Source organism: Alligator mississippiensis, chromosome 13, assembly GCF_030867095.1.
Source record: "Alligator mississippiensis isolate rAllMis1 chromosome 13, rAllMis1, whole genome shotgun sequence".
Classification (NCBI taxonomy): Eukaryota; Metazoa; Chordata; order Crocodylia; family Alligatoridae; genus Alligator; species Alligator mississippiensis.
In genome coordinates, this window is record NC_081836.1 from 8,130,568 (window position 1) to 8,146,227 (window position 15,660).

The 15,660-nt window shown below is 51.4% G+C and overlaps 2 protein-coding genes across 3 annotated transcripts in view; both read right to left on the minus strand.

The window, feature by feature from the left end:
• Positions 1–873: 873 nt before the first annotated feature.
• LOC102570598 (lysophosphatidic acid receptor 6) lies at positions 874–2,525 on the minus strand. The gene has a single exon (XM_019493961.2). It carries the CDS (start codon positions 2,514–2,516, stop codon positions 1,452–1,454), a length of 1,065 nt encoding a protein of 354 aa, XP_019349506.1. The 5' UTR covers positions 2,517–2,525; the 3' UTR covers positions 874–1,451.
• A 4,842-nt stretch (positions 2,526–7,367) lies between these two features.
• Positions 7,368–15,660, minus strand: part of PUSL1 (pseudouridine synthase like 1) — a 57,606-nt gene continuing 49,313 nt past the window's right edge. The window contains exons 7-8 of one of the 2 annotated variants that reach the window (XM_059716658.1): positions 11,703–11,865; positions 7,368–7,457 (exon numbers count right to left, since the gene is read on the minus strand). In XM_059716658.1, the coding sequence (XP_059572641.1) occupies positions 7,423–7,457; positions 11,703–11,865 (198 nt within the window). In that variant the 3' untranslated portion in view covers positions 7,368–7,422. Of the gene's footprint in view, positions 7,458–9,754; positions 9,910–11,702; positions 11,866–15,660 lie in introns of those variants that run through there. The other variant, XM_014610101.3, reaches the window with a different exon arrangement.

Genomic DNA, 15,660 nt, shown 5'->3' on the forward strand with positions numbered 1-15,660 from the left:
GATTTCAGTAATAAACAAGTGAGAACAACCCACACGCCATAGCACCACTTTCCTCTCCTAAGTCACTGCCCCATGAATTTCTATTGTCTTGCTCTGTCAGCTCAGCTGGGTCCTTAAAAGCCTTTTGAACAGGAGCCATCTGTCTTTGGTAGCTCAGTTGGACACTGCTATGGGGGTGATATAGCATCCTAAGAGAAAACAGGTTTGAGGCATTAATGAAAACAGTTTAAGAGCCATTTAGCTTCAGCATTAAAATGGAAAAGACCAGATAGCTCAATCCTGTATTAACACAAAGTCCCAAGCCTCATATTGCAGCAGTAACTTAATCTATTGAAATGTCTGCAAAACTTCCTTGCACAGTAGGTGACAAGCCTATAGTAGGGCGCTCATACGTTTTTCTGTCCCTCCATGCTTCTAATGTCCCTGTTGGGTCAGAGAAAAGAGCCCTCCAATGAAGTTAGTTGCACCTGTGTTCTGGGAATGGTACAAGAATAACAGTGTTGGTAACCAATGGACCTCAGTAGCAACACCCTGCTGAGGCGCGCGTTTATTCCCACTTCACAGATGCATGGCAGTTGAAGGAGTTGCCAAAAACTCTCTGAGCCAAGTTGGCAGACCTGGGATTTGACCCCAGGGGTTTGCAACTCCTTATCCTTTTATTCTAGGCACTGCCCAGACTGCCTCCCTTGAAGTTAAAATAAAGAATACCCCAACCTTGTGAAAAAAGTTCAGATGAAGAAATGAGTCATTTCAGTTAGGTAGCTAAGTATGCCAAACAACCCTTATTGGGACAGGTCCATTTAATACTTAGAATTCAATATCTATTTAAGTGTAATGAATCCACTCAGTGCAACATGAAAAATGAATACCATATACAAAAACAATCTGTTTAATAAGGCCAAAATGTAATACAGCAATTGCTTGTGTGTTTTAATTCCCCTTTTTAATTCACAGTGTGTAGCCAGCAGCCATTCAGGGCTGGAATTGTTCTTATTCTACAAGGATATGTTAAGTGCCAGCAAGATAACTGCCTTGCTTGCTTTGGAAATCAGCCTAGCGTTGCCACTTTCCAATAAAGGATGTTTTTAACTTAACAGTAATGTTAATTTGGAAATTTTGCTCTGCAGTCTCACTTCTGACATTTTGTCACTGCTTACGAAACCCACAGTGGGACTGGGTACAAATGCAAGTCTTTCTAATTCACAGACCAGGCTGCTTTCTGCCACCTCTGCTACCAGGCCTTACAGCTTGGCCGCAGCCACAGATAAAGATTGCTGTTATCAGGTGATGCTTCTTTTGGCAAGGTAGGATGGAAGCAGCCGTTTTTAACATGGACACTTCACTTCAGAAGTATAGAACCAGGCATAATACAGCCTTGACCTCAGAGAGTTCCCTTACTACTACTTGTGCTACAGTTCAGAGTTAGAGGTGAATGATTGATTGACCTTGTTTTACATAAACCAGTGTTTCATCCTTGTGTTTTTGCTTTCAAGTTTTGGCTCTGACTTGCTTTGGTAAAAGCAGGAATGGTTACTGAATTTTCTGTCACAGATGGTATAAACCTGCTTGGGCCGGGATCGAAGCCTGATGTGACAGCGCCACTGCTTGCTGGCAGACATGAAGTAGTACAGGATGGGGTTCAGGCAGCAGTTAAAACTAACCAAGGCTAATGTAACCCGGCGCATTTTGTAGATGAAGTTGGTAAACTGGGGATTTTTGATGAGCTCAGCCCTAGCCAGGAAGTGGAAGAGGTGGGTGAGGTGGTAAGGAAGGAAGCACATGGTGCAGATAAACAGGATCAAGTAGATAGTCCTCAAGGCCTTCTTCTTGAACATGTTGTGCCTGATGTGGGAGATGCGCTTGGCAATAAGAGGGTAGCTGATCAGGATGACAGCAAAGGGAATGACGAAGCCAAACACCAAGGCAAGAATGTTGTAGGGCACCATGCGATGGGTCCAGCTGGTCACTGGGAAGTTCTCAAAACAGGCTGTCTTGTTCCCTGTGTTGATGTTGTGAAGAGGCCCCTCGAGTATCAGCGAGATGGCAATGCTTACGGCAGCCAACCAGAGGGCAACGACTACTAGTGTGTAGTGGGTGCCTTTGATCTTGATGTATGTGAAGGGGTGCAGCACGGCTATGTACCGATCAATACAAATGCAGGTGAAGAAGGCAATGCTTAGGTAGATGTTGATGTAATAGAAGGTGCCAGTGATTCTGCAAGCCAGGTCACCAAAGATCCAGTGGTTCTGGTTTCGATGGTAATGGATTTTAAAGGGCAAAATGCAAACAAACAAGGTATCTACTATAGCCAGGTTCATTATGTATATGTAGGAATGAGAGGTGTGGGTGACCTTGGAGGCTAACAGGTACAGGACAAGGATGTTCTCTATCAGTCCCAGCACAAAGACAAGGCTGTAGATGACAGTGAAGAGGGGGTACTGGAAGCTTACCTCCAAGCTGGCATTGACTGTCTCATTGGAGAGCCCCTTTGCCATGGTCCAGGGAAGGCTTGCCATGCCTTTAGCTGCAGAAAAGAGCACTTTGAGGGTACTGCCTATATGATAAGCATCCTTGGAAAGGAGTGGATAGGTCTTTCTCCTTTTAGGTAAACTCCACAGCAGCAAGAGCTTGATGTCCTGTGGTCAGAACAAGAGTTGCATGAAGCTCTGTGGCCAGGTAATTTTAGTACATTTTGCAGTGCAGGCTCATCTGCGTGGTAAACCTAGCAAGAGAAAATTTAAGCGTTAGGGTGATACAAGGAAACATCAGCTAATACAATGCAAGTGCAGTTGTAGTTTAAACAGTAACAAGCAACTTAGTTATTTGCTGGCATTTAACCTCCAGCTGGAGAAGACCCAGTTAAATTAGCAAGTCAAAAATATGTAAAGGGCACAGAAAAGTTCAGCTTCTGTTGGGCCCAAAAGTTACACCCGATATCCTGGCTCTGGCAGAGGGTTGGTCAGTGTTTAAGTAGCGCAGGACAATTCCTTTCAATGACGTACTAATAGGGACACTCCTACCTTAGCGGGGCTTTGCTAAGCAGTTCTTACGGTGCCATTGACAGCTCCTGCATCGCTTGCCCAGATGATGGAAGAGATGTATACACCCCCTCGCCTGTTTCTTCTCTGGCAGCTGGGAAGTAGGCGAAGTCTTTGTGTTACAGTTGAGGAAGTGGGATTTGAAAGCACAGAACTGAGACAGCTGGTGTCTGTCAGGATACTTAAGATGTACTTGCTGTAGGACCTTGCCATGTCATTCATTAGATTCACGTTACTAGCAATGGCTTCTAATTTTGGGCACCCATGCAGGAAAGCTGAGCTAGTCCCACAGAAGCAGATGATGTCTGCAGGCACTGGCATATTCTGAAAGTCAAGTCCTAGGTCTCTGAGATTAGCTATCCAAACTTTGAGCTTGGACCCATGACGTGCACTAGTGGACTCAGCGTAAGTGCAGACAAGAAGCAGACTGATATTGTAAGCTCCTAACAGACATTAAGTGCCTCAGATCTGAAGCAAAGTGATCCCATGGAAAGTGTAGTAAAAATAAACCTGGGTCAGCTCTATCTGCTTTCACCCAAGAGCAGTCTGCTGTAGGTGCACAGGCTAGTGTATGCTCCTCAACCATCCAGGGGTGAGGCACAGTAATAGCATCTACTGTTAGCAGCTACTCCAGAGAGCTGCTGTTGTCTGTGCAGGACCCCACTGGAGTCAGTAGAGAGAAATATAGGCAAGCTGAACCAGTGCAAGTGTATTGTATCAGACCTTTGGAGGAGGTTGTGCAGTCTAGCCTAAAGCTTGGCAGACCTGGCTTCTATGCCTGTCTCTGCAGCTGCCTGCTCTGTGACTTTGGACCAGGTGCTCCACCTGCCATTCTTTGCCTGGCCACAGAGGGGAGTTGCTGGGCTGTAAGCAAGGGATGCACTGACAGCAGGACTCCCATGATTTATCCAGGTATGAACGCTCATTGAATGCTAACGCACTCTTTCAAAACAGCATTTAATACTGTCTCTCTGGGAAGCCACCCCCAGCCACGGTCCAGGAACTGCCTGCCATGCTACGGGCTGCAGAAGAGGGAGCTGTGTAACTGCCTGTGTGAACATCCCTGAGCAGGAGGGGATAAAGCAGGCTCTTACCTTAGGGAAACCCTGCAGCAGCAAGCAGTGTCTTGGCTCTGGTTAGGACTAAATCACATGGTGCTCTGTTTAGATCAGGCACCTCTGGTCAATAAACCAGTTACACTTCATACTTCTGGATGTGATGAACCTGGAAAGAGAAAAAAAAACCCTTGATTTGTATGTGCTGGAGCATGGTTGCACAGATAGCAGCCAGTGTATTTACTAGCATTTGACAGCTGGTCACAGGAGACCAATTTGGTTCAACTGGAGTATGTCACCTCATACCACAACAGCTAGGCTACACCAGGAGGTGGTGGGGAGAAGCTGGCTGTGCCTTTACAGTGCACCAACTCTTCTCCATTAACTCTTCCTGTTTTGAGGTTCTCAAGAAGGAGCTAGACTGCTTGGGATAATTTAGCAACAGCGACAGTGACCCTTGTGGTCCCTGCCAGCCCCATGGTCCTCTGATCCCTGGTGTGTTCAGTGTGCTGCAGCCAGCACTCCCCACCCTACTGTGCACTAGCTCCCCACATAGATGAGCCCTTAGAGGGTGGGTTCCCAAAGTGCACTTGCAGCCCAAGAGCTTTACTAGTGCCTTGCAGGCTACATGCAGTGGTGACTGCCAACATCAGACCGAGGGAACGTACTGCAGATTCACTGGGTATGTCCCGTCCATTAATTGGCCCCTGTGAATCTAGAGGTGATGACAGCTAGAGGACAGAAGGATTTCCCCTGCTCATGAGGGGCTTCAGCAAAGTCACCAAGGGGCAAGACATTTCTAGGGAAACAATTTGTAAAGCTGACCTAGGGCAATATGACTAAGGGCTGACAGAGAACCCACAGCTATTTTTAATGTGCTGGAGCATCTGAGAGGCCCCACTCAGCAGAAGCCTGAGTACACCACAGCCCTCCTGTTTGAAAAGAGCAGGGGCAACTGAAACATCACTGACGTGCTGGAGAATCAGCACTCAGCACTGGAAACCCCAGACCAAACTTGCAATACAAGGGGCAGTCAGTGCAACCTGCAGTTGGGGTAGAGGAGGACACTGAACAGGCTTGGACTGTGTGGGCCACGAGAAATCTTAATGGCATCTCAATGAGGACTCTGAAAGCAGGGAGTCAATGAAGTGGCCATAGGTGGCAAGCGAAGGGACAGGTTGCACCAACAGGGACAGTTACACCAACAACGAGTGAGACTGGTATGAATTGTTCACTCCTATCATGGGATAAATGGAGCAAAACCGTTGCAACTTTACCGGTTATATTTGGGGTTAAAGTTTCAGCAGTTAAACTCAGCAGAGATGGAACAGATGGCTGATATGCGCCTCTCAGTGGCAACTCCCCTTCTTTTAAAGCAGTGAGAAGTCCCATCTGCAGAATAAGAGAGTTTGGACATACCTTTACTCCTGTGTGCCAATGTCATGCCTTCAACGGTGTCTTCTTGGGTGTCCCTGCACACACGGGCCCTAACACCTGTGAAGAGGAAAGGAAGCAGACTGTTGCTGTCTGGTAGGTGACAGACGGGGGCTGGAGTAGATGGAGTCAGTTGTTGACAAGAGGCTGAGATGGCATCACACAGGAAAAGGCTCCTTCCATATGCTGAACGTTGCTATGGGTGAACAAGCGGGAGTGTGTTACTTAGCTAAAGGGACGGCCCAGGCTGAGTCCTGTTGAGCAGCCTTGCCGAGTTACTGCCATTTAATAGCATACATTTATTTGCCCGGTATATCCAGCCTCTCTGTTTTCAGCTGGTTCTCTCCATTTGTCTGGGGCGAGTCCAGTTTGGTGTGGCCGCTTCAGCCTACCATCTATGTCGAGTGTGAATCGAAGCCTCCCGTGTTGAAAGACGACGGCAGCCTGTCTCAGCCTCCAGGCTTCTGAGAAGGAAGCATTTGGGCTTCTGGTTGCTCACGCTCCCCAAACAAGAATAACTGTGCTGAGAAATTTCCACTCCCCAAATGTCAACCTCCTTTAGCTCAAATACAGCCAAGTGAGGAGGAGGGGAGGAAGAAACTTGCACAGAACGTTCCCTGCCTGGGTCGGCCAGTATTTTTTAAACAACTCCACAATAGTTCCAGGAGGCAGATAAAATAGATTACTGGAGTCTTAGCATTACGCACAAGGGAACAGAGAGGTAAAGTAACCCTCGCGGTGCTGCATAAGTAGGACTAAAACCCAGTTCTCCCATGTACTGCCACCTTCACCGTCATAAACAACCCAAACCATTTACTTAGCCTATTACCCTGACAGCTAACAAGGCCAAGTGCAGGACTGGGTGTTCAGTTCTGTATGAATCCAGTTCCTTTGGCACGATTTATTATTGTCCACTTTAATTTTACTTCTTGCACTTTGCCTCAATGGTAAAAATCATTTTGCTGTCCTCAGGGAGACAATTTTTTTTTGTTTTCAAAACTGTCAGGGAGAGGAAAGGATGCATTGGAGCGATGATGTTTCCATCAGCCTGTTGATCTAGGGAAACTCATGGTGGGACAAGCGTTTCCCTGAATCACAAGTCAGTGGAAACATTTTTCCAACTCCAAGGATGACCGACTTGATTTTTTACACACTTGGTAATGGGACAAGTTTCAGAGCTGCTTTGAAAGCCACCAGGAAGGCAAGTCCCAGCGTCCTAAAATTCTCTTTTGTAGAAATCGCATCCAAATATCAAAAATTAAGAGAGCAACAAAAATGGGGTCTATGTAAGCTGGTCGGCAACTTTCTAACACTTACTACAGCTTGAAAACTGATTCTGATTTAGGAGCTTTCCACTCAGCACATCTTATAACAACAAGATTACACTTTCCTGTTAAAAACAAATTCATCAGCCACTGCAGTTACGTGTTTCTGCTTTTAAGGATGCAGCCTCTTGCCGCGGTCTGAGGCAGCGCAATGACCGACTCGCTCCAGACCCTCTGCCTAGCGTAAGTCCGGTGGTTCGCACTGCAGACATGCCAGCAAGTCTATAAATGGTTGAGAACAGGGTTTTAGTCAAACTACAAGTTGAGAGGCATCAGCAGAGGATGAGAGGCAGGAGTTTTGTATCTTGTTTATGAAAAGGGCTGCAAATTTAAGGCCTTTTCTTATGGAGGTGGATGGCACTTCTGGTGCCACTTGGCTTTATTTTGTGTGACACAGCATCGTAAATCCAGGGAGGGAGGTAGATGATAGGAATAAACTTACCCAGCAGCTGAGGCCATCTTGTCCCATCTGACCTCTGCAGCAAACAGGCCGACTTCTCTGATGGCTGTACAAAGCAGAGGTGAACGCTGAGGTCTTCCACCTGAAGTGTTACAGCGGCACGAATTTCCTCACAAGTTATGCAGTAAAACCCTCCCACGCTGCTCTGCAGAGAAACCACAGGAAGTGAAGATGAAAGCCAGGCACTCAGGGGTACGCTGGAGGAGCCGTCTGGGGAGCTGAATGCAAAATTTCCGTGGAGGTGCGGTGGTTGCACCGTTCACACCGGGTGTTATAGGAAACTTGAGCTGTGTGCAAGGCCTGCTCCAACATCCCATGTGCAGAGGCACCAGAAGCTATGACACAGCCCTAGCCCTCTCTCCTAAGGGCTGCCCACTTCTGCAGCAGGTGTTGACACTCGAGTTTGACTTGGGCTCAGACCAAATGCCTTTCACTTGGGACCTAATCCATAGTCGAGTCACATCTACCAGATCTGACTTAGGTATCTACATTGAAGCTATATTTAAGATTATTTATAACCCTCCCCCCACATTTCAGACATTTCTTGCCCACCGCAACACTGCAGCTAGCCCTTTAGCTGTCTCCAGGCCCCGGATGCCTATGGCGTGAGCCTCTAGCCCTTATAGGCAGACGCATGCAGCAATGGTTGGGCACCAGTGGTCCTACCTACACTGAGACCACACTATTCACTTCTTTTCCTAGGTGACCACCTGGGCGGTGTTTTCCAGGGCTCCCCACAAGAGGAACTGCTACTACTAAGACAGCAGCTCCCCATTCCTTCATGTGCTACAAGGCAGGGAAGGAAATGGGTAGAAGCCAACCAGTTGTGGCTGAAACTGCAACTAAGGGGGCAGTTTTTACTTCTGTTGGTTGACGACTGGAAGTCAGTCTCTTGATAAACCTGCTCCCAGGAATGGAAGAAAGGGGACAAAGTGTGTTATTTTACCTTGGGGAAACTCATGAGAATCACAAGAGTGGAGAGCAGCACTGGCCTTCCAGAGGTCAGTCAATCCATGCCACTCCTAGAGGCAGGACCAAGTATCCCTCACTGATGACCCTTGCCATCAAAGGGCCCATTCCCTCCCCCAGACAGCACCAGTTTACCTGAAGGAGCAGCTGGTGGGTTTCTGAAAACAAGCACAGATGTTCAAGGAGGCGTCCTGATATGTTTGCCACATTGCATTTGACCTTTTCTCCCATTGCAAGTCCTTACCGCGAGAAAAGGAACGACAGCACTGCTGACAGCAGGTCCCATAACATGACGTTAACTACAAAATCTGCACATGCTGCTTTTTTGGCAAATCCAGAAGACAAAAATCTTGGTGCTGTAGAATAAAAAGCCCTGCATCACCTGCTGGGCAGCACTAAAATGAGTTAGCAGGTGAGAAAAATGTGGCGGTGGAGAACAACTCCCCTTACCTAAAGGCTAAGTTCACACAGCAAACTATCTTGGCATAAAGCATTCACATTCAACACCTTGCTCTTTCTTTTGCCGTGGAAATCAGTGCTCAGCATTGCCGAACTAAGGCGCCGCGGGGCCCCGACTGCCTCTACTGTGGGCGTGAACAAACCGAATTTGTCTCCAAAACAGGAAAGGCTGGTGTTTGGTGCTATTCATGAGAAAGCCAGCCATAGGCCACATGGAGCTTAGTCCTCCAGTGTGGGGGGGGGGTTGTAAGTAAAGCTTGTGGTTTGCACATCAGAAAAAAAAAGTCCCATAGCTCTTCTTTTCTCTCTCTCCCCAGCACTGCGTCTATGCCTGGACCACTGGTAAGATCCAAAACAACCTGTAGTGTGGCTCAAATAGTAAAGCTACAGGAAAGCTTCTGGTTTGCTTTCTATCTCACCCACAAACTCTGAGGCTTGTCTCAGATTCTTTCGTCTTTGTAGAAAGCAGAAATGGCCTTTATCTTAAGAGAGCAGGAGCCAATCCTATAGACAGAAAAGGAGCTCTACTTTTACTCCCAGCAGCTGACCTGGGAGATGAACCTTGGCCTCCTGACGGGATGAATTAAGCCTAACCCAAGTGTCATCATTAAACATGCCCAGAAACTAATACCGCGTGTGTGTGTGTGTGTGTGTGTGTGTGCGTGCACACACACGTGAGTGTGAGTTGTGTGTGTGCACGTGACTACTAAGATCCAATTGCTCATGGCTGAGCGAAACTTGAGCTAACACAGCCAGCCCCCCTCTGCTCACTGCCCATCGGACAACGGCTGGTGACAACTTTTAAGACTGACCTAGGCACTGCAGCTTTAAGAGGCTGGAAACCCCCCTCTTCCCCCACGTGCACCCACACTTCTGTGCCCTTCCCTGTGGGTGGGTGGCAGGGAGGGCCCGTACCATTGCTCTGACCCATGTAGCTTAGGAACTACAAGCCCAGCGTTACCATTCCTTGGAAGGCGCCGAGGGCGAGGACAAAAGATGGGAAGATGCCTCTAGTCACAGTCAAAGGGGTTTATTGAGACCCAGACACAGATCATGGTACAAAGAGTCCTAGAAGCCTCTGCACGTCTCCCGGTGCCAGGGCCATTCCCCGCACAGCGGCGTCTCAGCACAGAGATGCTATTCTCCCGCTGCGCTGGCTGCCTGCAAGTCTGTGAGGGGAAAGAAGGGGGAACATTGATATGGAAAGCAAGGGAGCTCAGCCCCACCTGGAAGCACTTAAGGCTCTGGGCTCCCTCGTTTCCTGCCTGGGCTCCATCCTGTGAAGGCGGGCAGATGGCTTAGCGGCTCTGCCACCAGCTCCAGCCAAGCTGCAGCCTTTCCAAGGCCAGGCCGAAAGCTCTGCTGTGTATCCAGGCAGCTCCCACCACTCTCTGCCCTACCGCAGCCTCTCCGAGGAAAACTGAAGGAGGCCTCTTGTCTGCTTCGACAGGGCAGAGACCGTTAACCCCACGCACCTGGCCTGAGGAGCAGCAGCCAGGTGAGCCAGGCTGGGCAGTCAGTTTGAGGGTGCCCTTCTCCCAGCTCTCCCCCACGGCCAGGCTCCAGCAAAGGAGAGAGGCTGTGGCGAGGTGCGGGTCGACCTGCTGAAGCTGGCTCAGTCCCCCACTTTCACAGTGGGGGAGAAGTGAGACTGCAGATGCTGGAAGGGGGATTCCAGTGCATTTTCTATTCTTAAAAGGGCCCTAGAGAAAGCTCCAGTGAGGAAACCTCTGTCTGCCAGCCAAAAGCAGCAGCTCTGCAGGTTTCCTTCTGCCCTCTGCAGTGACCTGGGCATTGCTCATTAAGGCAGGGAAGCAGTGACAGAAAGCACGTGGCAGGATGGCTGGGGATACCCCCAGTTCCTGCCCCTGATGTGGTGTGACTTTGCACCTAAGACCATCTCTCAGTGCATGTTTCCCTGATCAGAAAGGCAAACAGCAGCAGCACACATTGAGACCCAAGGACAAGAGTGCTCCACACTAGAGAGTACTCCCCTGTCCCCCCTTAGAGCCTATCACTAATCTCATTGCCTGCACACAAAGTGTGGCAGCTGCAGAGTTTTCCTTTATCCCCTTTAGCAAGGAGCTGAAGCATCCTATTCATAAACCACATTGTCACTGCCCCCCGACATCGCTCCATTGCTTTCTACCTGCAATAAACCTGCTGGTCTCATTCAGAGTATGTAATGCCTCTGGACTTAGCAGGGAAATTAATTATTATTGTGCTCACTGATCAGCTCCCAAGCACGAGCGTGACTCTTTAAAATGTGATTAAGCAGCACTTGCACCAGCCACTTCAAAGGGCTGCTGCGGCTAGCCCTGATGCCCTGAGCACTAGACCACATTGTCTGGGCAGGCACAAACCAGGGAGGCGTGTGCTCTGCACCATGGTGCCCGCATGCTATAGTTATCTGGATGGCACTTGCTGCAAGAGACCCTCTTATCTCTTCATCCCATCACCAGTATCAGAAGGAGGTGGCTGGGTCCAGCCTTAGTTCTCTATGAAGCCCTAAGTACCAGTTCCAGGCTCAGTGCCCTAGCTCTGGGAACAGGCTGAGAGCAGGCACCAGGATTGCTGGATTTTAGACCCTGGTTTGACCCAACTTGCTTTGTATACACGAGCAATAGCAGCTTTCTGGGCTTTGGTTTCCCTGCTATGCAATGGCCCTAGCATACAGGCACTGTCAGGTCATGCCTGCCGACACAGTGCCTTGCACTCAATCATCTGCAAGCCCTTGCAGGCACTTCTACTCATATTTGACTAGCCATCTCCCACAACCGCTCCCTCAGGGACACCCAGGGGTGGCGACTTCCCTGTGGGACACTGGATGTGGATTTACCCAGCCCCTGGCCTGGGTAACAGTGAAGGTAGGCGACTGCTCCCCCAGCACACAGCCGACCCTACTCCCACAGAAGAAGTCTTTCCAGGGTCCCTTTCACTGATCTTCCAGGCGGTCACTTACCGGCATCATCATACTCCACGGATTTCAGGAAGAGCCCGGCAGCCGGGGCGATGGTGTTTTGAGGGTAGGCCAGCGAGTCTCTCACTTCTAGCAGCTCCTTTATGTGATAAGGCTTCAGCTTCCCTATGCCAACTGCTACCAGCGCCCCGACCATCCTTCGCACCTGGAATGGCAGAGAAGTCAGCTCCCATGGAAAGTGTGAAGAGATCCTTGCACAACCCAAGGTGCTTCCAGCAAAACCCCTGAGCATATCACCTCCCCCGGTTCTCCGGCAGCACGGTCCCAGTGCGCACCAAGACGGCTGAAGCTCAGCTCGCCAAGGACGGGCCCTGGAAGGAGTTGTGCTAATGTGCTGAGATGGGTTAAGCAGAGATGGCTCCCAGGAGGGCCAAGGAAATCCCACTGCTGGCTCTAGTGGGGGGAGGAAGGGCGAGTGGCGCATGTCACCGACAGGCGGGTTTGTCTCCACGCAGCCTCTGCCTCACAGGTGCTTTTAGTGCCTGCTGCCACGCTGGTGGAGTGGGGGACAGCTCCTGGCAATAGTTCCCCAGGCGAGGCCACAACTTCCTGCAACAGGATGCTGCTTGTCACTGCGCCCTAGCGTGGACCCAGGCCGTGCAGGGGTGCAGGCCGAGCGGGGCTTGAGCACAGAGCAGCAGTACCACACGTCCCTCCGTGGCAGGAAGCAGCTCGTGGCTTGCCCAGAACAAAGGCATCGTTTCCAGACACGGGCCAAAAACAAGCGAGTCAGGCTGGAGGCCGAGTCCCTGCAGCCACCAGCTTAGGACTTCAAATGCTTCTGAGCTCGGCCACTCGCTGCTTCCAGGCACCCGGCTCCATGGCATAAAGCGCGCTCGGGATGCAGCACTACACAGAGCCCATGCAGGACCTGATGCCAAGCCTGTGCCCCTTGTCCTGAGCCTCTTCAGAAGAGGCCCTTTCCCCCAGCATCCCCGGCAGAGCAGCTGGTGCAGTGATACGGGCGGTGTCTGCCTCCACCCATGCCACCTGCTCCAAAAAGGGTGGTTTTCTACCCAGCTGCTTCCTGTACTAGCAGCACCAACCCCACCAGCGACCTGACAGCTGCCTGGCATGTTACCCAAGGGCCACTGCTTGTCTCCAGCAGCTGCATTAACTCAGCTGGCAACAGCTCAGCAGCCCGTCCCCTTGCAGAAGTGAAACCAAGGACACGCTGGGGAATTCTGCCTGTGACGTGCATGGGAGTAACAACCTGATGCATCGCTGCCCTCAGCCACTGCGGCAGGGGATGGCTGGGCTTTGGGGTCAGACCCCTCACTGCAGCTCTCCCAGCAGCATCCCGGCCTGGACAGCACAACAGGGCAGCTAGACCGATGTCACTACTAGAGGACAAGTCTCCCCTCCTCCTCCCATTAGCTGTACCCAGGTCATTCCCCAGTCCAGGTCATGGAAGGAGGCAGAGGGAAAGGAGGGTTTTCTATATTCCCAAGAAAGTTAAAGGGTAACTTCCCACGTACCCCTCATCACTAGCATCGCGGGCAGTCACTTCCGGGGGTCTCTGGGCAGAATGGAGATGAACCCAAAACAGAACGTGAAGGGTTTGGTCTGGCCCATCTTCCCCACCCCACAACCCTCAGGGTGCTCATCAGCCCCTGGAAATCAGGCCCTTGTGAGGCACCTCCAGGCAGGTGGCCCCAAGTTGCCAGGCCCTGCTGGAGGCTTTGGGTGGGGGTTCCCAAAGCCCTTGGCATTGGCCTAGCACCGCTCCCTCCAGATACATCTATGCCACATCCCCGGCATGTCCCAGGAAAGGTGCTCTCCAGCACCTGCTTGCACAGGAAAGGTGGTGAAGCCACGCAGGCCCCAGACCAAGATGTCCAGAGAGGTATCACCCCCAACTGGGATCCTCTGCCTCACTTTTGGACTTGGCGCGTGCATGCAGAAGTGGGGCAGAGGAGCAGGGTGCGCTCAGGAGTACCTCTCCTGGAGCTGCGGGGATGTGGTGCAGGCAGCACGGAGAGCATGCATACATAGGCTGCCCCTGTGCCCTTGGAAAGGCAGTGTCCACCCTAGGGTGCTGGCAGCCCAAGCTGGAGGAAGCAGTGGGATGAGAACTGGAGCTCCAGCAGCAGCTATAGATAGCCTCACAGCTCACGGTGCAGACACAGAGCTGGGCTTGCCTTGCACCTCCCCGGGGTAAAGGCCTGTTGGCCCAGTGGCCATGCTCCCATGGGCCACACTAGCCCTGTGCTTCCATGTGCTGCAGGACTGTCAGGCTGAAGGATGTTCTTATCCCCCGGGTAAGTCCCACCGGGGGCCGTCTGTGCCTTGCAGGGAGCTACGAGACAGCTCTGTTCTACTGCTAGCAAGAAAATCCCCCTCTCCCTTTTGCACTGCAGAGAGCTTGTCAGCAGCATCACGGCCATCCCCGCCCCAGCCGCCCCCGGAACGGCTCCAGGGGAGAATTGTCCCAATATCCGTGCCATCCTCAGCCGCCGTCGGTCTGCGCTCCCTCCCACTGCAGCCCCAGGTGCTGGCTTCGCTCTCTCAGCATAAGACTTTAATCCCTCATCTCCCTTTGCCCACAGGCAACAATCCCAGCAGGATTCGCTGCGGTTTCTGACAAACTGCTCTAGGCGTGAAGCCTTTCTGGACAGGCCTTCAGAAACCAAAGCCCCACGTGGCTATTAAAGGTCCTACGGTGTCTCCCAGAAGAGCAGGATGTGCCCAGGCATCCCCCTCACCTGCTGTTATACACAGTGATGCTCAGCTGGTCCCCTCCAGCCCACCGCACTGGAGGGAGCTAGCTGTGCGTGCAATTAGAGAGAGCACTTTAGGATAAAAACAGCTAGCGAGGGACAGTGGGATCCTCCCACAGCCTCTCTCTGCTTCAGGGATCCAGGCCCGAGCAGAGGCAGACAAAGATCTCTTCTGCCTCCTCTCGCTGTTTGTTCAGCCTTCAGTCTAAAAACGTTTTTGCTTCCCAAGATAAAGCAGGGAAACCCCGCGTTGCCTCATTTTTTTTGCTCAGAAGCAGATTGCTGAAGCCAGAACTCCTTAAGCCCTGAACTGAAAGGGCAGGGGATGCAAGAACATGAGCAAGGATTTAAATGGGTTTTTTTCCCACATATCTGCACAGCAAAGGCGTTCACAATACAAAGCTCCCCGATTATCCCCAAGTACGGACTTCCGGTCACATCTCAGTTAAAAACCCCTTCCTCCGTTGCTGTCCGTGGCCACAGTGCTCTCACCTCCATCCACCCTGGGGCCAAATTCCCCACCAGCCTCTGGGTCCTGCTCTGAACTTACCAGCCATGCATGAGTGCAGACCAAACCTCTGGGAAGGAAGCAGGGTGAGCAAACAGCTGCTAGGCTGCCACAGTCACTCATGCAAACTTGTACCACTCCCAGGGCAAGCTTCCCTGGGAATTTCTGGGAGAAGCCGTGCGGTGGGGTCGATGGTACGACTGCATGAAGGTGTGCATGTAGCTGAGAGGTCTCTGCAAGCCAGTGGGGTGAAGAGCTACGGGGCTGCATGTGTGTGTGTTTGCTCTGTGAGCACAGGGCTCTCCTCCAGGTGGGCCTCGTGTGGCTGATTGCAGTGTGCATCACCACCAGGTGTGAACCAGGCAGGCTTTGTTCCAAGGGGGTGCCTTAGGTCAAGACAGCCCCTTGCAAAGAGAGGACAGGGGCTGAGAGAGAGACAGAGACTTGCGGAGGGAGCAGCAGCTCATCCTGCTCCATGTTTTTGCCACACGGTGTCACTGCCAGCTGCAAATCTGCTTCGGGCTCTTGGGTTTGCCAATTCAAGAGGCCACCAGCAGGGACCTGCGCCAGCCACGTGCTTGGCTTCCACCACCACATTCACGGTGCTCGGGGGCAGAGAATGCCCACGCCGCGTGGCAAGTCTCCAGGGGATGCTTCACCTGCTCCCTTGGTAAAATCCCCCCTCCCTGCAGTGGCACAGGCCCATGCAAAC